General features: G+C 55.9%; 1 protein-coding gene across 2 annotated transcripts in view; it reads right to left on the minus strand.

Moving 5' to 3' along the window:
* LASP1 (LIM and SH3 protein 1) overlaps positions 1 to 21,273 on the minus strand; it is a 55,417-nt gene that overhangs the window by 28,057 nt on the left and 6,087 nt on the right. For both annotated transcript variants that reach the window (XM_016930795.4, XM_016930796.3), the window contains exons 2-3: positions 18,842 to 18,936; positions 3,496 to 3,580 (exon numbers count right to left, since the gene is read on the minus strand). In XM_016930795.4, coding sequence (XP_016786284.1) covers positions 3,496 to 3,580; positions 18,842 to 18,936 — 180 coding nt within the window. The remainder of the gene's footprint in view (positions 1 to 3,495; positions 3,581 to 18,841; positions 18,937 to 21,273) is intronic.

Raw genomic sequence — 21,273 nt, forward strand, 5'->3', positions numbered from 1 at the left:
AGTGCCACTTTGGAGACCAATATAGAGATGGGAAAATAAATAAAGCTGAAATAGCCTGGGCAGCTTCCCAGAGACAGGGAAGGGCAAGGCAGGCCCAGAAGGGGCATGGAGAGAAGCCAGCTGACCCCGTGGGGTGAAGCTGGGTGAGCTGAAGAGGCTCCCCCTTCCCTTCCTGCTAGCTGCAGGCAGCTCTCGCCAGCTCTGCCCCCACGGCAGCCACAGGAACCAGAACCTGTCACTGCTCCAGCCTGGCCGGCTCAGCCCTTCCAAGCCTCAAAGCATCAGGCCCAGCCCCCAGCTTGAGGCAACTGGGTTTGCTGTCCTCATTTTACTGGTGAGGAAGCAAAGCTATGAGAGGAAAGATAGTCTGAGGCCAGTCTCAGACCACACAGCTGGTAGGCGGTGGGAAGGGAGACAGAACAGGCCTGCAAAAAGGGCAGTACCCTTTCCTCCCCTGCCTATCCTGCCCTCAGCCCCCACCCCCGAGGACCCCCACCTCAGGGGAACAGAGCCGTGCCCTTAGTGCAAAGCCCTACCCTAATGTGGCACCCCTCAGAGCATACAAACAGGGTCGGTACACTCCTGCCCATGGACCCATCTCTAAGCTTCTTAAAGTGGGGCCAAAAGTCCTTATCAGAATCACGGGGGAGTCAAAATGCAGATTCTTGGGCCTCACCCAGAGCTGCCAAGCAGAAGTCCCTTGGGTGGGGCCTAGGAATCTGCATTCCAACAAGCCCATCCTACTTGCTGCTGACTGGTGCATCCTGCAGGGTGGGAGCACAGGGCTCGGTGCCTGTGCCATCAGCACTGTTCAGAGCAACGGGCTCCAGGGCCAGGTCATGGGGCTTGATGTCTGCCTCTGTCCCTGGGCTCTGCACAAGCGGGGCAGCCTCTGTAAACCTCAGTTTCCCTATCTGTATGATGGGGATAATAAGAGCCCCTCTTTCATCAGGTGGCTGTAAGGATTAAACAAAGTCAGGCATACACGCATACATGCGTGCATGCGTGCATGCGTGCACACACACACACACATACACACACGGACACGGTCTGGCCCTCAGTGAGACCCTAATGAAGAGTGACCGCCATTTTCATCTCCCAAGAGGCCTCCCCCGGGAACCCAGCAGGCCATGACCCTGGGAAGCAGGGGGCACAGGCCAGGGACAGGAGCCCCCAAACCCAGAGTGTGGTGCTGGCTTCCCCTGTGGGGGGCAGAAGCAGCCCCTGCCAACAGCATGCCCTGCCCACTTGCTGCCCATCCTGGGCAGGGGGAACAACGTGGAGGTGCTTCCTCCTCAAACCCCACCCCTCGGGGATAGGGTGCCGGGGCAAAAAGAGCTGCAGCCATGCTTTTGTGGAACTGACAAAGGCTGAGGGGTTTGAATTTCTCCCCTGAGAAGGGTGTGTGTGTGTGTGTGTGTGTGTGTGTGTGTGTGTGTGTGTGTGTCTCCAAAGACCTGCCATCTGCTCCCAGCACCTCTTCTCCGAGGTCCTTCTGAGCCCCTCCACCTCTGGCCCCCATGGCCCTTCCACAGGGCAGGGAATTGAAGGCAGGAGTCAGGGCCTGGCTAGAATCTGTAAAATATGGCCAGGCAGGCTGTGGTGTTCCCTGCTTCCTAGTAACTTCAGCTTCTGTGCCGCAGGTGGGTGGGTGGCAGGTGTGAGCTGCTGCTATCTTCCTCTGTGAGCCTCAGGCCCTACCAGGGCTGTGCAGCATCAAGGGCCCCAGACTTGGGAGTGACAAGACCAGGGCCCAAATCCTGGATCCGCATTCACTCACTCGGTTCCCCTATCTGTAAGACAGAGACGGTGGGTCTTTTACCTTCCCCCAGAACCCAGTCAAGGATAAACAGGGGAACTAACTAAAGGCACTTGCTAAACTACACAATTTCTTTCTTTTCCTTTTTTTAGAGACAGGGTCTCACCCCATCACCCAGGCTGGAGTGTAGTGGTGCGATCATGGCTCACTGCAGCCTCCAACTCCTCAGCTCAAGTGATCCTCCCGCCTCAAACTCCCAAGTAGCTACGACCACAGGTGCACACCACCATCTCTGCTAGTTTTTTTTTTTTAGGGACCAGGTATTGCTATGTTGCCCCAGCTGGTCTCGAACTCCTGGGCTCAAGTGATCCTCTTACCTTGGCCTCCCAGAGCACAGGGATTACAGGCGTGAGCCATGGCTCCCAGCCCTAAACTACAAAACTTCTCAACAGCATAAGGAACTATCATGTTTATTATTAAGGTAGAGACTGTTTATTGGGGAGTGGATAGTCCCTGGGTTAGACAAACCTACATTCAAAGCTGCCAGTGTCTATTTCCTCTTCTCTGAAGTGAAGTGATGCTACAGCTGCACAGGGCTGGGTGAGGATTAAACGAGCTCACACACTGGGAGCACTGAGCCCTCCATCGTCAGCTGTGAATATTATTATTGCCTCTCCTACGCGCAGGACCTCAGCCAGTCCCTCAAAGTCACTGGGCCTCAGTCGCCTCATCTGTAACAATGGGGAAGATAGCACCTTCCTCACAGGGCTGCTGGGAGGATGCTGAGAGAGGGTGCATGGAAAGCCTGACAAAAGGCAGGGTCGGTTCTCCCTGATGGACCCAGGCAGTCACATCAAGATCAGGCAGCAGGAGTCCCCTCTGGAGGAACTGGGAGAGATCCCCTCTCTGTGGCCCGGGTGGAACCTCTGCAGTCTTCTCCCGATCCTGAGTGGGTCCTGGGCGCGCTGCCCACGTGGTAAATTCCCCTACATGTATTCTCGCGCCTAATCCTTCATCGGCTGAAGCCCCGCCCCACCCCGCCCCACCTCATCACTGGCCAGGTTTGTCCCAGGAGCCCTCGCACCCCCAGGCAGGGTGGGTCAGCTGTTCTGTTCTCAGGACTCCAGACCCTTTGCTTATTCCTCCGTGTCTCCTAAAGACCAAGTTCTCCCTAGGCCTGGAACCCGTCCTCCCCTCCTACAGGGGCACACAGTCCCACTCAGCAGTGTTCTGGAAAGTCAAGCCAAAGGAGACAGAGGCGGAACAGCCCCCTATCCCGTGCCCCCATGGCAGGGCCCCCTTCACACCTTGCCCTTCAGTGGGTGGAGGTTTGGGACGCGGCTATAGAGGGTTGGCTGCCCAGCCTCAGACTGGCATGACCTGGAGGGGCAAATTCCCTGGTCCTCCCCAAACCCCTCCTTTGTGGGTGAGTGTGAATGGGGAAGAGGGAGGGGAGAGTGGCTTCCTGGAGGAGGTGGGCTTTAGGGAGCCCCAGAGCGGGCTCAAATAGACACCCACACCTCTCCAACCCCTCTAGGTAGGAAGTGGGAGAATGCTCTACCCTGCTCCTTTGATAAAGTCAGGGGTGGCGTCAAGATTAAAGGCAATGCTAGGATTTCAGCACCTTGGCCTTGCAGAGTAACCGCAGGGGAAGGTACTCTTGCCAAATGCCGACCTTACAACATCCCTCCCCAGCATCCCTCCCTGCCAGGCCCCGGCACCGCCCAGCCCCTCACCTGACTCTGGAGCTCACTCTGTTGCTTGAGGCGAAGGTTTTCCGGGGTGTCCGCCACCATGGTGAAGGACTGCTTGGGGTAGTGTCTGCAGGACAGAAAAAACAGAGTGGGGGTGACTCTGGGGGAGGGGCAGGAGCCTCTGGGCTTCTCACAGAGCATGCTCTCCTGGGAACTTCGTCCTATGCTTGGGCACCCCCTGGCCCGGCCCCACAGGAGGACCTCAGTGTCCACCACCAAGGCCGAGGGGAGACAAGCGTTTCTCAGACTCAGCTGGGACTGGCTGACCTGGGAAGACACAGCAGGCATCAGTGATGGGCCAGCCAAGGAGAACTGTCCTGAGCGAAAGGATGGCCACTGGGCCACTCTCTGAGGGTTGAAGGTTACCCTTGTTTGGGGATAATCCATGCCTTGTGCCTACCACACATGGAGGTCGAGGCAACTGGGCCCAGCTGGGGGAAGATGGGCACAGGTGAGTCAGGACTAAGCTTTCAGCTAAGACCAGAAGTGGAGACCGACCATGCAGAGGAGAGCAAGGGGGAGACAGAAAAACAAAGGGACACACATATCCAGGGGGACTTCCTGGAGGAAGTGGTGAGAGAGAAAACACACGGTTAAAGTGGTATTTCAAGGGGTTAACAAGGTCCAACCTAACTGGAGGGTAGGTGGGAAGGCCAGCTTGAGGACAAAAAAGGAGGTCACCTGAGGGTGACAGGTAAAATACAGGTTGAGTATCCCTTATTGGAAATGCTCAGGACCAGACGTGTTTCAGATTTTGGATTTTTTCTCAGATTTTAGAATATTTGAATATCCATACCGAGACATCTTGGGGATGGGACCATTTCCTATATACCTCATACGCATGGCCTGAAGGTAATTTTATACAATACTTTAAATAATTTTGTGCATGAAACAAAATTATTGACTGCTTTTTGACCTATGACCTATCACATGAGGCCAGGTATGGAATTTTCCCTTGTGGCATCACGTCGGCACTCAAAGCTTTGCATCTTGGAGCTCTTCAGACTCTGGATTTTTGGATTAGGGCTGCTCAATCTGTAGTAACAACAGTGAATTAGGCCGGGCGCAGTGGCTCATGCCTGTAATCCCAGCACTTTGGGAGGCCGAGGCGGGCAGATCACGAGGTCAGGAGTTCAAGACTAGCCTGGTCAATATGCTGAAACCCCGGTCTCCACTAAAAATACAAAAATCAGCCGGGTGTGATGGCGTGCGCCTATAGTCTCAGCTACTCGGGAGGCTGAGGCAGGAGAATCGCTTGAACTCAGGAGGCAGAGGTTGCACTGAGCCAAGATCCTGCCATTGCACTCCAGCCTATGTGACAGAGCCAGACTACGTCTCAAAAAGAAAAAACAAAACAAAACAAAAAAACCAAACAGTGAATGTTCCCCCTGTGCTAAGGGCTTATGTGCCCTAGTTCACCGAATTCTCACAGCCACCTGTGTGACTGGTATTCAGCGTACCCCTTTGACAGATGGGAGAACTGAGGCCAGAGAGGTTAAACAACATGGCCAAGACACACAGGGATCCAGATTTGCGCCCAGACGATCTCTTCAGTTCATGCTGAACTTAGCCGCCAATTTCCAGGCCCAGCACAGCCTGGTCCCCAGGAAGAGGGCCTGGCTTGGAGGCAGCCGAAGCCACGGCAACCCTCAGAGCCTGCAGAGACCTCCAGAAGACTCTGGTCCAACTCCCTCATTTCAGAGGAGGAAACGGTGTGCTGGCACCAGGCACTTCTCCCTTAGCAGTCTTCATAATTAACTTATTTATCACATCAATGTATTGTCTTCTCTCTCCACTACTTCTCTATGAAGGGAGGGATTTTGGGGTCTCTTTTGTTCATTGATTTATCTCAAGTTCCTAGAATAGTAGGCGATGCTCAGTAAATATTTGTTGAATAAACAAATGTCAGGCTGGGCATGGTGGCTCACGCCTATAATCCCAACACTTTGGGAGGCCAAAGCAGGTGGATCACTTGAGGCCAGGAGTTCGAGACCAGCCTGGCTAACATGGCGAAATCCTGTTTCTATTAAAAATACAAAAATTAGCCGGGCACCGTGGCGCATAGCTGTAATCCCAGCTACTCAGGAGGCTGAGGCAGGAGAATCACTTGAACCTGGGAGGTGGAGCTTGCAGTGAGCCAAGATCCGCCACTGTACTCTAGTCTGGGCGAGAGCAAGACTCTATCTCAAAAAAAAAAAAGTCACGCCAGGAATTGAAGCTGGTGCAGGACTAGAACTCAGCCCTTCTCCATCCCTCTCTCATCACAAGGTCCCCTAGCAAACCAGCTGCAGGAGAGACAGGCAGCTCTGAGCCATGTGGTTTGTGTGTATGTGCTGCTATGAGAAATGTCTGGGGGTCTGCATGGGCCCCAATTACTTCAGGGACTGGTGGGTGGCTTCTCCAAGCCGGAGCCCGTCAGGCCATTTTTAGCCCTGGGTGACCACAGCCCACCACAGCTATGACCCCTGCGGATCCCTGACTCACAGGCTGCACCCAGGTAAGCCATAGATGGCCTCCTGGGACCTCTTCCTAGGCATGTTCCACCCAAAACTGACACACTCGAGAGCTAAGAACGAGCTGCCCCTCTGCTCGGCACGTTCTCCTGCCGCCCACATGGCCGTGCATCAGAGCTACCTGTAAACAGGCGACTTCCCCTGAGGCCACCACTTGTGAAGGGCAGGGCTCAGGATTTGGAGACCTCAATCAAGGGAGCATAACTTGAAAGGGCCCAGTGCAGGGCTCTGGCCCTGCCACTGACTTACTGGGTGACCTTGGCAAATCCTTTTTCCCTTGGGCCAGTTTCACTGTCCCGGATCCAGATGATCCTAGCGGTGCCCGTCCCCCAGCCCTCACCTGGGTCCTGGCCACCCAGGTCAGCCCAGACTCGCAGCAGAGGAAGGGAAGATGAGGAAAGGCAAACACAGGTGTCCGCAGCTGGCAAAAGACATGGCCTGTGATGAATACGTGGCCAAGTCTGGGGTCGTCCCCATGCAGCCAGGGCCACCCACAGCTGAGAAGCTCCCTTCAAAGTTCCTGTACAATTCCAGGGCAAGGGACGATCAACCACGAGTCTGTTCCTAGAGACCAGAAAGGGAAGATCTCTAGCAGGGCTGGCAGGCCCTGAGGCCCTAAGAGGGAGCGCTTCCGAGACGAGACGACCCTCCTCCCAACATCAGAGCCATTCTGCAGACTGTATGGGCAGGGGCTGTGGCGAGGCGAGCACATGGAAGTAGAGGCACATGCGGCAAGAGCAGGGTAGGGGAGAGGAGACCTCCGGGCAGCTCTGGCCCAGCACTCGAAGACTCAATTCTGAGAAGATGAGGCTGGTTAGCATTTGATGGGGAGGGGTAGAGGCAAGCAGGGCAAACACATCCTCCAGACCCGGTCTGCAAAACCCTGGGGTTTCTCATTGGCCAGAATGCACAGGGTTAAAACAGGCCAGGCTGGGTGCAGTGGCTCACGCCTGTAATCCCAGCAGTTTGGGAGGCCAAGGAGGGCAGATTTCTTGAGCCAGGAGTTTGAGACCAGCCTGAGCTACAGAGCGAGAGCCTGTTTTTATTAAATAAATAAATAAAACAAAAAAGTGCTTGGAAGACTGTGTGGTAGATAGAGCTCCCTCTCCCCTCCCCCCTCTCCCCTCTCCCCTCCCCCCTCCCCCCTCTCCCCTCCCCCCTCCCCCCTCTCCCCTCCCCCCTCTCCCCTCTCCCCTCTCCCCTCTTTCCACGGTCTCCCTCTGATGCCGAGCCGAAGCTGGACGGTACTGCTGCCATCTCAGCTCACTGCAACCTCCCTGCCCGATTCTCCTGCCTCAGCCTGCCGAGTGCCTGCGATTGCAGGCGCGCGCCGCCACGCCTGACTGGTTTTCGTATTTTTTTGGTGGAGACGGGGTTTCGCTGTGTTGGCCGGGCTGGTCTCCAGCTCCTAACCGTGAGTGATCCGCCAGCCTCGGCCTCCCGAGGCGCCGGGATTGCAGACGGAGTCTCGTTCACTCAGTGCTCAATGGCGCCCAGGCTGGAGTGCAGTGGCGTGATCTCGGCTCGCTACAACCACCTCCCAGCCGCCTGCCTTGGCCTCCCTAAGTGCCGAGATTGCAGCCTCTGCCTGGCAGCCACCCCGTCTGGGAAGTGAGGAGCGTCTCCGCCTGACCGCCCATCGTCTGGGATGTGAGGAGCCCCTCTGCCTGGCTGCCCAGTCTGGAAAGTGAGGAGCGTCTCTGCCCGACCGCCATCCCATCTAGGAAGTGAGGAGCGCCTCTTCCCGGCCGCCATCACATCTGGGAAGTGAGGAGCGTCTCTGCCCGGCCGCCCATCGTCTGAGATGTGGGGAGCACCTCTGCTCTGCCGCCCCGTCCGGGATGTGAGGAGCGTCTCTGCCCGGCCACCCTGTCTGAGAAGTGAGGAGACCCTCTGCCTGGCAACCGCCCCATCTGAGAAGTGAGGAGCCCCTCCGCCCGACAGCCACCCCGTCTGAGAAGTGAGGAGCGTCCTCCCTCCTCGTCCGGGAGGGAGGTGGGGGGGTCAGCCCCCCGCCCGGCCAGCCGCCCCGTCCGGGAGGGAGGTGGGGGGATCAGCCCCCCGCCTGGCCAGCCACCCCGTCCGGGAGGGAGGTGGGGGGATCAGCCCCGCGCCCGGCCAGCCGCCCTGTCCAGGAGGTGGGGGGTGCCTCTGCCAGGCCGCCCCTACTGGGAAGTGAGAAGCCCCTCTGCCCGGCCAGCCGCTCTGTCTGGGAGGGAGGTGGGGGGGTCAGTCCCCCGCCCGGCCAGCCGCCCCGTCCGGGAGGGAGGTGGGGGGGTTAGCCCCCCGCCTGGCCAGCCGCCCCGTCCAGGAGGTGAGGGGCGCCACTGCCCGGCCGCCCCTACTGGGAAGTGAGGAGCCCCTCTGCCCGGCCAGCCGCTCCGTCCGGGAGGGAGGTGGGGGGGTCAGCCCCCCACCCGGCCAGCCGCCCCGTCCGGGAGGGAGGTGGGGGGGTCAGCCCCCCGCCCGGCCAGCCGCCCCGTCCGGGAGGGAGGTGGGGGGGTCAGCCCCCCGCCCGGCCAGCCGCCCCGTCCGGGAGGGAGGTGGGGGGGTCAGCCCCCCGCCCGGCCAGCCGCCCCGTCCGGGAGGGAGGTGGGGGGGTCAGCCCCCCGCCCGGCCAGCCGCCCCGTCCGGGAGGGAGGTGGGGGGGTCAGCCCCCCGCCTGGCCAGCCGCCCCGTCCGGGAGGGAGGTGGGGCGGTCAGCCCCCCACCCGGCCAGCCGCCCCGTCCGGGAGGGAGGTGGGGGGGGTCAGCCCCCCGCCCGGCCAGCCGCCCTGTCCGGGAGGTGAGGGGTGCCTCTGCCCGGCCGCCCCTACCGGGAAGTGAGGAGCCCCTCTGCCTGGCCAGCCGCCCCGTCCGGGAGGGAGGTGGGGGGGTCAGCCCCCCGCCGGGCCAGCCGCCCCGTCGGGGAAGTGAGGGGCACCTCTGCCCGGCTGCCCCTACTGGGAAGTGAGGAGCCCCTCTGCCCGGCCAGCCGCCCTGTCCGGGAGGGAGGTGGGGGGTCAGCCCCCCGCCCGGCCAGCCGCCCCGTCCGGGAGGGAGGTGGGGGGGTCAGCCCCCCGCCCAGCCAGCCGCCCCGTCCGGGAGGGAGGTGGGGGGGTCAGCCCCCCGCCCGGCCAGCCACCCCGTCTGGGAGGGAGGTGGGGGCGTCAGCCCCCCGCCTGGCCAGCCGCCCTGTCCGGGAGGTGAGGGGTGCCTCTGCCCGGCCGCCCCTACCGAGAAGTGAGGAGCCCCTCTGCCCGGCCAGCCGCCCCGTCCGGGAGGGAGGTGGGGGGGTCAGCCCCCCGCCGGGCCAGCCGCCCCGTCGGGGAAGTGAGGGGCGCCTCTGCCCGGCCGCCCCTACTGGGAAGTGAGGAGCCCCTCTGCCCGGCCAGCCGCCCTGTCCGGGAGGGAGGTGGGGGGTCAGCCCCCCGCCCGGCCAGCCGCCCCGTCCGGGAGGTGAGGAGCGCTTCTGCCCGGCCGCCCCTACTGGGAAGTGAGGAGCTCCTCTGCCCGGCCACCACCCCATCTGGGAGGTGTACTCAACAGCTCATTGAGAACGGGCCATGAAGACAATGGCGGTTTTGTGGAATAGAAAGGGGGGAAAGGTGGGGAAAAGATTGAGAAATCGGATGGTTGCCGTGTCTGTGTAGAAAGAGGTAGACATGGGAGACTTTTCATTTTGTTCTGTACTAAGAAAAATTCTTCTGCCTTGGGATCCTGTTGATCTGTGACCTTACCCCCAACCCTGTGCTCTTTGAAACATGTGCTGTATCCACTCAGGGTTGAATGGATTAAGGGCGGTACAAGATGTGCTTTGTTAAACAGATGCTTGAAGGCAGCATGTTCGTTAAGAGTCATCACCACTCCCTAATCTCAAGTACCCAGGGACACAAACACTGCGGAAGGCCGCAGGGTCCTCTGCCTAGGAAAACCAGAGAACTTCGTTCACTTGTTTATCTGCTGACCTTCCCTCCACTATTGTCCTGTGACCCTGCCAAATCCCCCTCTGCGAGAAACACCCAAGAATGATCAATAAAAAAGAAAAAAATAAATAAATAAATAAAATAAAATAAAATAAAATAAAATAAAATAAATAAAACAGAGGCCAGCTCCAGTGCCCAAAGACCGCCAGACAGGTGCACCTGACGTGCCCCACCCATTCCACAGTCTGAAGTTCCTACACACACTGCACTGTGCCTCACACACGATGAATATATAGATGTGCCCTCTGCACCGATGGGCGCCTCCAAGACAGTGACGCAGCAGCTGCATTGAGGCCATGTCCACACACCCCCTGCACCCCACACTGTGTCCCTCTGCTCACCCTACACCCACCAGACGGTCTCGGGAGCCCCTCCAACATGCAGCAGGCACCTTGGGTGGGGTTGGCAGGTACTTCATCCTCTTCAGAAGCACCCTTCCCCCTAGTCTCAGCCCCCGACAGCTGGAGTGCTAATCCCATCAGAAGGGAAGTGGGGGTGAGCCAGCCCAGATGTGAGCTCAGCTTAATTTGGCAGGAGTGAGGGAGGATTTTAATCCTGCATCAGATTAACTAGATTAAAGAGGCACTCCAGAGCCTCCAAGCTCCTTCCCCTGCCCACTAAGCCCAACCCCAGGCAGAGGAAGGCAGGCAGACAGCTTGGGCTATATTTCTCTTGCTGGGTCAACCCTGTCCCCTCCCCACAGCCCACAGTCCCCAGTCCCCAGCCCCCAGCCCTGGCGAGACGACTCTGCCTTTCCCTCTCCCGGCTCACTACGCTTCAGGTTTCCATGGCAACCTCATCTTCAGCTCCAGGCAGGAGAGCAGCAACAGCGAGAGAGAGAGTGAGGAGAGAGCGAGAGAGAGAGAGAGAGAGAGAGTGAGAGTGAGAGAGCGAGTGAGAGAGAGAGAGAGATTGAGAGAGAGAGAGAGAGAGAGGTCTACGGGGGTTGGGGAAGAGGCACAGACAGCAAGGGGATCCTCAACTAAGGAGAAGCCCATGAGGGCAAAGTCAGGAGACTGTGTCTATAGGATCTTTCTGGATAATTTAGGTGAGGAGGACAAGTGTCACGGGTTTGTTTCTAGAAGCAAAGGCATGAGAACATCAGTGCTGCACCCCTCCCCCCACCAGCATGCCGGGCTTCAAAGAAAGCTCCAACTGATTTGGCCTCCCTCCAGAAACAATTTTTGGGAATTCTACCTTTTCCCTTCCTGCCCACCCCATCCATTACCCCCAGATCCCAGCAGGGATGGTTGGAAATGTGTGCATGCCAACATGGGTGCTAAGACAGACCAGGGGCCACCCGTCCCAGCTGGTGACTCCGCTGGACCCCAACCCCATGACAGACTGGGCCATGGCGAGGAATGAGGGACAGGGTGATCAGCTGGGTGCAGGGCAGAGTCCAGAGCACAGCTGTCCTTTGTCCCATAGGCCAGCCTGTACTGGCCCCTTGTTAATCATTCCAAGTGGGTGGTGGGCTCTCTGCAGGTGCCCCACCCACCCTTCCTCCCTGCTATCAGCTGCTCTGGGGAGTTTGCAGGGAGAGGCATGTAGGACAGGAAGAAGCGGGGCAGGAACAGGGACTGGACAGGGATAGGGCAGGGCAAACAGGCAGCTATTGGCAGCAGCCTCGGGCTTCAGGACAATTTACAGAGACACAAAGCAACATCTTGGCACACTGAGTCCTGTGCACATTCTCTCTCAAAACCCACCACACAGCTTTAGGCTGGCATTCTCATCGTGCCGTTTTACAGATGAAGAAACTGAGGTCCAGTGTCAAGGACAGAGACCTTGCCCAAGGCATTCTCCTCTACACCACAGCTGCCCAGACAGCGAAGGGGAGGCCAGATGGACCCCAGCCACCTCCAGCACTCAGTTCTGGGGAAAGATGTGCTTGGCAGGTTGGGTGCAAAACAAAGCACTTCATCCTTCAAACCCAACTCGTTTCCAAGCTCGGCCATTATGAGAGATATTCTGGGGCCTCTCAGCCACACCTGCTTAGGAGCTGCCTATCCCTCTGAACTTTTCAAAGGTATATGATACAGGTCGGGCACGAAATGCCAGCACTTTGGGAGGCCAAAGCGGGCGGATCATCTGAGGTCAGGAGTTCAAGACCAGTCTGGCCAACGTGGCAAAACCCTGTCTCTACTAAAAATATAAAAATTAGCCGGGCGTGGTGGCACACGCCTGTAGTCCCAGCTACTCAGGAGGCTGAGGCAGGAAAATCCCTTGAACCCGGGAAGCGGAGGTTGTAGTGAGCCGAGATCACACCTCTGCACTTCCACCTGGGAGACAGAGAGAGACCCCATCTCAAAAAAAAAAAAAAAAAAAAAAAAAAAAAGCCGGACGTGGTGGCTCACGCTGTAATCCTAGCACTTTAGGAGGCTGAGGTGGGCGGATCACTTGAGGTCAGGAGTTCGACACCAGCCTGGACAACATGGTGAAACACCATCTCTACTAAAAATACAAAAAAATTAGCCAGGCATGGTAGTGGCCTCCTGTAATCCCCGCTACTTGGGAGGCTGAGGCAGGAGAATCGCTTGAACCCAGGAGGCGGAGGTTGCAGTGAGCCGAGATTGCGCCATTGTACTCCAGCCTGGGCAACAAGAGCGAAACTCTGTCTCAAAAAATAAAAATTTAAAAAAAAAAAAAAAAAAAAAAGGATATGATACTGAAGAGGCCCTGTGTCCCAGGAGAGGGGTTATCTGTGAGGACCTCTGGGTGGCCTTCCTGCTTGGTGGGACTACGGGGCAAGGTTTCCGGGCTCACAGGTGACAGGGACAGCTTGTCGGCCACCAGCCTCACTCTCCAGTCCTGCCATCAGCCACACTCCAGGGTCAGAAGAACAGGATAGCGAACCCGAAAGCCCAGCGCCCTTTCTACACAGAGCCTCGCCCCTTCCAGGCTTGGATCTCTTCAAAAACCACAGCTTTGTGTTCAAGGAGGAACAAAAATACATCAACAAAAGCAACAAGGAGCTTTTGGTTTTACCAAAAGGAAAAAAAAAAAACAGCCCCCACATCCTGCCTCTAGAAAGAGCTGCTGATTCCAAAAGCCCCTGCTGGGAAGGCTGCCCACAGGCGGGAAGGGAGGGCTCCCTGCTAACCCAGTTTCTCACCCGTCCATCCCCTCAGGCCTAAGGGGCTGAAGTGGTGGCGATAGGAAGCAACAAGGAGGCATTGTTCAATCAGAGGAAAAAAAAGAGCAGTCAAAAAGATCAAGGCTAGACTTGAGGAAGAACTTACCAGCCATCAGATTGCACACAAAATGAAAGAAAAAAAAAAAAAAAGCCTGCCCCTGTCGGTAATATAGAAGAGAAACAATTCTGCAAGTTGAGTAAGGCATGGAAACGCGGGCCTGTTTCCTCATCTGTAAAACGTAGGTGTTAGGAAGCAAAGTGATCCCTCAGGCTCCAGGAGGCCTGAAGGACAGGGATTTGGGGGTAAGTGAGGTGGGAGGGCTACCTGGAGGCCACATTTGGCTACTTGGGCTGGCCATTTGCACTTGCCCTCCCCCACACTGTCATCCCTAGTCCCCATTTTTCCAGTTAGAGGCAGACAATTTTGGGAAGGAGGGAAAGCCCTAGGCCCCAGTGCGGGGTTTGCCTACTCCTGCTCCACCTCTTTTTATTTTTATTTTCATTTTTACATTTTTTAGAGACAGAGTGTCCCTCTGTTGCCAGGCTGGAGTGCTGTGGTGCAATCAGGGCTCACTGCAGCCTCAACCTCCCAGACTCAAGTAATCCTCCTGCCTCAGCCTCCCAAGTAACTGGGACCACAGGCCCACACCACCACATTCGGCTAATTTATTTCATTTTTTGTAGAGATGAGGCTGGTCTTGAACTCCTGGCCTCAAGCGATCCACCCTCCTCAGTCTCCCAAAGTGCTGGGATTACAGGCATAAACCACTGCGCCCAACCCTGCCCCACCTTTTAAAAGCAGCTGGGATTAAAGACAGTTTGCTAGAATCCAGAGACACGTAAGCACCCAGCCTTGTCTGACACAGACCACACCCTACTCCCATCTGATGCCTAGGGGAAGGGGCAGAAACATAGTTCCTGGCTCCCCAGAATCAGGGACATCTTTACCCTCCTCAGTCGTTACCCCACAGCTCAAGGAAACTGGAGAATGAACCCCAGATATGTGCAGTCAGAGAAGAGGGGAAAGGTGCAACCAAGTCCCCCAATTTTCCTTCCCCAGCCCATGCCCACCTCCCACTTGACACCTCACAAGCTGGTTTCCCTGGCTGGCAACCCTGCCTCCTGTCAGTAGGGCCCTAAAGAGGAGGGAACAGGCAGTACTCTAGACTATCTGCAGGGAGACAACGATGCAGGTTTATGCTAAGCCTGGGCGTGTGGACTGATCTGCCCCACTTTTGGAAAATCCAGTTTACAAAACAAGTAATGGAGGGCATAAATATCTCTCTCACCAAGAGCAGACTCACCCCACCCACCCAGAAGCTTCAAGAAAGAATTCGGGACGGGCAGTGGCTCATGCCTATAATCCCAGCACTTTGGGAGGCCGAGGCGAGTGGATCACCTGAGGTCAAGAGTTCCAGATCAGCCTGGCCAACATGGAAAAACCCCATCTCTACTAAAAATACAAAAATTAGCCGGGCATGGTGGCAGGTGCCTGTAATCCCAGCTACTTGGGAGGCTGAGGCAGGAGAATCGCTTGAACTTGGGAGGCAGAGGTTGCAGTGAGCGGAGATCGCACCACCGCACTCCAGCCTGAGCGACAGAGACTCTGTCTCAAAAAAAACAAACAAAAAGAATTCTATTAGCAGTCCTTCCTCCACCACTGGCTATTGTGCAGAAGCCGGGAGTGCACCCTCAACCTTGCCACAGCATTGGCTGCATGGCTGCAGTCCTGAAGGTGGAAACACAAACACAGCCCATTCAGTCCAGCTCCCAAGTCCTCCTCCCCCGCCCCAGCACTGGCGTGGGTGTCTGCCTACACACCAGGCATGTGTGTAACTGCACGCACGTGGGGGTCCGCCACACCAGGTGGGCTGGCAGTGAGCTCTGGCCTATGTTCTCTCCCCTGCCTCTCCCCCAAACAAGTCTGATGCAAGGACAGAAACAGAAGAGGCCTTTTCACTGCCTACTTTACAGTCACTTTCTAGAGCTTAAATCTGAATCTTGAGAAACCACAGGGAAAGATAGCTTTCTTTTTTCTTGACCAGCCCCCTGCAAGATCCTAGCTCCCCTCAGGGCTCAGAGACTAGCCAGAGACAGGCAGAACATAGAGGCCTCCCTGCACACCAAACTCACACACTCACTGGGTGGGCCCAACTGCTGGCAAAGTGCCAGAAGAAACCACGTGCCCCTACGGGTCCTGCACTGGGCTTGGCCCAGTGTGGAGCACGTGATGCTTCAGAGAAGGAAGCCAGGCCTGTGGTCCACAAAGCAAGACCAGAACAGAAATGGCAGAAAGCTGTACCCTGGTAAACCCAGGATTCAGGAACCTGAATGTCACTCAAGGATAAGACCAGAGGCAGGAAGAAAACAGGAGGAGGCTGGGCTAAAGCAGGTAGATCACCTGAGGCCAAGAGTATGACAAGACCTCCTCTCTACAAAAAACTTAAAAATTAGCATGGCGCCACATGCCTGTGGTCCCAGCTACTAGGGAGGCTGAGGCAGGAGGATCACTTAAACCCAGGAGGTGGAGGCTGCAGTGAGCCATGATCACTCCACTGCACTCCAGCCTGGGTGACTGAGCAGGACGAAGTTTTTTTGGAGACCTTGTCTCCAAAAAACCAAAGCAAAATAAAAACAAAAAAAGTAAGAAAGCAGGAGGGAATGACAGCAAACACTCGGCCTAGCGTCTGGCACATAGCAAGAGCTCAATAAATCCTCTTTGGTCTAGGGTCCAACATCCCTAGGCAGGAATTTTTTTTTATCTTTAGTTTGTTTGTTTGTTTGTTTTGAGATGGAGTCTCGCTCTGTCACCCAGACTGGAGTGCAGAGGCAATCTTGGCTCACTGCAGCCCTGGCCTCCCAGGTTCAAGCAATTCTCCTGCCTCAGCCTCCTGAGTAGCTGGGATTATAGGTGCCCACCACCACATCTGGCTAATGTTTGTATTTTTAGTAGAGACGAGTTTCACCATGTTGGCCAGGCTGATAGAACTCCTGACCTTAAGTGATCCACCTGCTTCAGCCTCCCAAAGTGCTGGGATTACAGGCGTGAGCCACTGTGCCAGGCCTCCTGGGCAGGAATTTTTAACCATGGGGAAACCAAGGCTCAGACACGTCCAGAGAGCACTCCTTACAAGTGGGCGCCACACCTGGTTCATCCCAGAATCCCCACGGGTAACTTCTTGGCCCAGTGGATGCAGGGGAGGGAGAATGACTGCCTTGGGCGAGGTGCTACTACAGCTAAAGTGAAACACAGCTGGGTCACAAAGCCCCCAGGTCTCTCTCACTAGGCTCCTTCCCAGGAAACATCCCAACTGGGCCAAAGGTCAATGAGGCATGGCAGAGGCTAGGGCTACAAAAGCTGGAGGAAACATGGAGAGGCCAACCTGCTTCTTTTGGCTGGAGGCCAGGAGGGAGACAGGGGAACCTCTGCCTCTGCAAGTTGGAAGTATCACCCAGAGAAGAAACCTTGATCTGCCTCTTCTGGCTCCCCCAGTCCCTGCAGGAGCCCTCCACCCAACCTTGTGGCAGCTTCCCAAGAAGACAGTAAAAACAGTAAGCTGGAACTTTGGATGAGGCTGATAAAACGCAGAGAAAACAAGGACAAGCCTCTGATTTTTCTCCAGCTCCCAGTGCTCACTGAATTCTACGCTACTTGAGTCACTGGGCTCCAAGGCTCGGTCAGACTTCTGCGTGCTGGGGCGGAGGCTCAGAATCTAGCCTGAGGTGGTCCAGCAACGGAGGGGTTAACTGCCCTGGCTTCTCTGAACCCCACCCCACTCCCCAATGGAGGGAGGAAGTGGCAGAGAACCAGGGCTTGTGTGAGCCCTTAAGAATTCGAAGAATGTCCCATTTCCCTTGTGGGGGTGGGAGGGGTTGGTAGGGGGAAGAGGAACAGTAGAAATTAATAGAAGAGAAGGGGCAGCTGAAGGAGGGGCCAGGACAGAGCTGCAACCCGTCCTCTACCCAGATAACCTGCCCAGTGCCCTCCTTCTTCCAGAAGGGACAACTTCATGTTCTTCTTGGGCTTGAGATTTTTATCAGGACCTGTTTTCCCAGCACCTGGTGCAGGTTAGTATGTATTATAGCAGCAGGCAGGCAATAAATGTCTGCTGAATGAGCGAGCCCCTAAAAAGATGAAAGAGTGGTCTTAGCCAGGGAACGGGAGGGGGTAAGGAAGCAAGGAAGGTTTGGGGTAAGGTTAGGGGTAAGGCTGGAGGTTTAAGCCCCCTTTTTAGACAAGTCCCAAATTTTTTTTTCCCTGGGTGAACTTCAGCTGCAAAGAGCCTCCTGACTGAGAATTAAGAGAAAAAAAAAAAAAAAAACTGGACTCAAGTCAGATCCTAAATTCATGTGAACACTGAAATTACCATTACTTGAGTTGGTTGAAGTTTAAAAAAAAAAAAAGTTAAAATTAAAAAAACATCAAATTAAGGCTGGGCGAGGTGGCTTATACCTGTAATCCCAGCACTTTGGGAGGCTGAGGCGGGTGCATCACTTGAGGTCAGGAGTTCGAGACCAGCCTGGCCAACACGGTGAAACCCCGGTCTCTACTAAAAAATACAAAAATTAGCTGGGCATGGTAGCATGCATCTGTAATCCCAGCTACTCAGGAGGCTTAGGTATAAGAATCGCTTGAATCCAAGAGGCGGAGGTTGCAGTGAGCCAAGATCGCGCCACTGCACTCCAACCTGGGTGATGAGTCCTCTGACTCAAAAAAAAAAAAAAAAAAAAGCAAATTAAAAGAAAAAGAAATTATCATTTCATCATTACTTATAAGTGACTTGACCTTCCAAAGCCTCCACCTCGCAGGTGGAGGCGGCTGTGAGGCCCCAATACTGAGTTTGTACTTGCTACTCACAAGGTCAATTGGAAGATGGAAAGTTGCTGTACTTTCTGGGATTGCATGTGATGGGATGGGATGGGAGGGGAGGGGAGGTATTCCTCCAGGCTCTGGGATGGGGGACCCCACCTCTGTACTCCCTCCCTACCGTCGGCTGCTGCAGGTCCCAGTGCAGAAGGAACAGAGCTGCACTATACTCAAGATGACTATACTCAAAAGAAACACAGTCTCCACAGCCTCCCTCACCAGGCAGGTAAGAGATCTATCTGGCCCAGGCAACACCCTTTATGCACCCCTGCCCATTCTCAGAAAATGAACACCAAAAGGGCTGGCATGAGGCTTCCAGAGAGTTTTCTTGAAGGAACCACTGGAGGAAGGAGCCCCCAAAGCCTAGAAGTACCCAGGTGAGAGAAGGAAACTGTCGATTTTGAAGACAGAAATAAGGGAAGGTAAACAGAACAAAGTCCTCAACCCCAAATACAACAGACAGGTCACTCATTCTTGAAAGACCACGAGGAAAGCCCCCTCTTTTGTAGCAGGGGACAGTGGAAAGAAACGTGCTCGCCTTACTGCCCGAAATTGGGTTAGAGCCTGTCTTTCCCTAGCCATCCCACCTTGAGAGTCTCTTCCCTTCCCTAAGCCCCATTTTCCTCATCTGTACTTTAAATGCACTTTAAATGGGGGATAAAAGCACTTTAAATGGGGATAAAAAGTGCTTGCTTCATTCAGCTGTTGTGAGGATGAACTGTGATGTTCAAGTAGGGGATGGAAGTGTTCGCCAATGTCACCTTGCGGTTATTGGAAGGGAAGGAAGAACTCACTCGGGGAGGGAGCCAAGGTGCCCACCCAGCCCCCTGCCCAGAACAGGACTCACGCGTTGCAGTAGGGCTTCTTCTCGTAGCCCTTGTAGTTCTTCATGTTCAGTGTCATCTTGCAGGTCTCGCAATGGAAGCATGCTTTATGCCAGAACTGGGGATGGAGACAGGAGGACATACATCAGATACCAGGACTTCTGAAAAAGGGGCTCAGGCCCTAGGAAGGGGCACTCAGGAGCTGCTGGGACTGTCCTAGGCCCATGGCTGTGGGGAGAACATGGAATCATCCCAGGTGAGCTGGGGGCATTTCAGGTCACAGGCTTTGGCACTCCCCTCCCCTCTCTCCTTCCTCATCCTCCACCAATGGGCCATTTGAACCCAGGAGGAAGAGACAGGCAGGCATGAAGGACAGGGGGGAAGAGCCCAGTTATAGCAGCGGCAGCAGCCCCCAAGTCAGCTCCACCCTCCCCAGGGAACCCCTCCTGCCCAGAGCTGGAGAGGCCTCATTGCTTATGCAAAGCTGCGCTGGGTTGCTAGGGAGCAGCCGCTGAACATGAAGGAGCAGCTCCTCTGGTGGCACCAAGGCCTCAGAAGAGGAAGGCCCAGCCCCCACACACCCAGGCCCAGAACCCAGGTGCTCCTAGCTCCTGTACCAGGGCCCAGCACACCCACCAGCCCCACATGAGCCCCAGGTGGTGCTACAGCTCCGATACCTCCCACTTCCTGTGGGATGCCTGGCCAGAGGAGTGGGCTGGGTGTCCCAGGCTCTGTCAACACAACACATCCTTTCTACCCTTCCCTCATCCTCTCCCACCCCAGTAGGAGGGCAGGAGAGCACCCGGCAGCGGGTCTCCCACTGAGGCACTGAAGGGCTCTACTTCAAAGCCTTGAAGGTGGACACCCCCATAGTGGACATCAAAGCTCTACCCCACTAACTGTATGGCCTTGGGCGGGGCCCTGCACCTCAGAGGAGCCCACTTCCTGGTGTGTACAATGGATGTAATAACACCTGGCCCTCCTGGGATTGTCCAGGACTGAGGAGAAATCACCTTCAAAGCCCTCAGCACAGCACTTGGCACCTCTGAGCACTCAGATGTCAGGTGCTGGGCACAGCAGGTGTGAACCTCAGCCGAGGGGGTCAGGGCTCACACTGGAGATTGTGTGTGTTGGGGTGCAGAGGAGCTTCACTGTGCCAACCACAGCTCCAATCCATTCATGCGTGTGAGAATGTGGGACACGGCCGGGCACGGGGGCTCACGCCTGTAATCCCGCACTTTGGGAGGCCGAGGCAGGCGGATCATGAGGTCAAGAGATCGAGACCATCCTGGCTAACACGGTGAAACCCCATCTCTACTAAAAAGACAAAAAAATTAGCTGGGCGTGGTGGCGGGTGCCTGTAGTCCCAGCTACTTGGGAGGCTGAGGCAGAAGAATGGCGTCAACCCAGGCCACTGCACTCCAGTCTGGGCGACAGAGCAAGACTCCGTCTCAAAAAAAAAAAAGGAGAATGTGGGACACAGGGCCCATCCAGGGTGGCCGACGGAGGGAAGAGAGTGATGACAGAAAGAGAACAGATCTAGGCCAGGAGCGGTGGCTCATGCCTATAATCCGAGCACTTCGGGAGGCTGTGGCAGGCGGATTACTGGAAGTTGGGAGTTCAAGACCAGCCTGGCCAACATGGTGAAACCCCGTATCTACTAAAAATACAAAAAAATTAGCCGGGTGCAGTGATGGCGTGCCTGTAATCCCAGCTACTCGGGAGGCTGAGGCAGGAGAATCACTTGAACCCAGGAGGCGGAGATTGCGGTGAGCTGAGATCATGCCACTGCACTCCAGCCTGGGGTACAGAGCGAGACTTAATCTCAAAAATAAATAAATAAATAGGCCGGGTATGGTGGCGCATGCCTGTAATTCCAGCTACTTGGGAGGCTGAGGCAAAAGAATCACTTAAACCCAGGAGGTGGAGGTTGCAGTGAGCCAAGATTGTGCCACTGCACTCCAGCCTGGGTGACAGAGCAAGACTGTCTCAAAAAAAAAAAAAGAGAAACGATCTAACAGGCTCCACGTGGCAGCCTGGAGGGGTCTTTGTGGAACCCCTGAGAAGTATTGATGCTTAGGCAAACCCATGACAACAGGATCTAAATTCACCCCCAGAAGCCCAGGATGATGCGCTGGATCACCACCAAACAGGGGTCCACTGCCAGGACCCCAGAATAATCCAGGCCACCTGAGTGACCTGGCTGGCCTGTTCCTGCCCCATTTCCCAGTAGTCAAGGGAGACATTCCCCATTCCGAAAGAAGGAGGCCAGGAGGCAGGCCCAGGGGGACTTTTGAAGGAGCCCAGCCACAGAGCTGGTTCTTGGCCATTTGTCAAGGAATTCCCCCAAGGCGATGCTTTTCAAAATGTTGTCTCCAAACCCCCGGAGAGGTGCTTCTGAGACACTGGGAGGAGGGGATAGCAGAAAGAAGGCTGAGAATCTGGGATTCAACCT

This window comes from Pan troglodytes, chromosome 19, assembly GCF_028858775.2.
Source record: "Pan troglodytes isolate AG18354 chromosome 19, NHGRI_mPanTro3-v2.0_pri, whole genome shotgun sequence".
In the NCBI taxonomy this organism is placed as follows: domain Eukaryota; kingdom Metazoa; phylum Chordata; class Mammalia; order Primates; family Hominidae; genus Pan; species Pan troglodytes.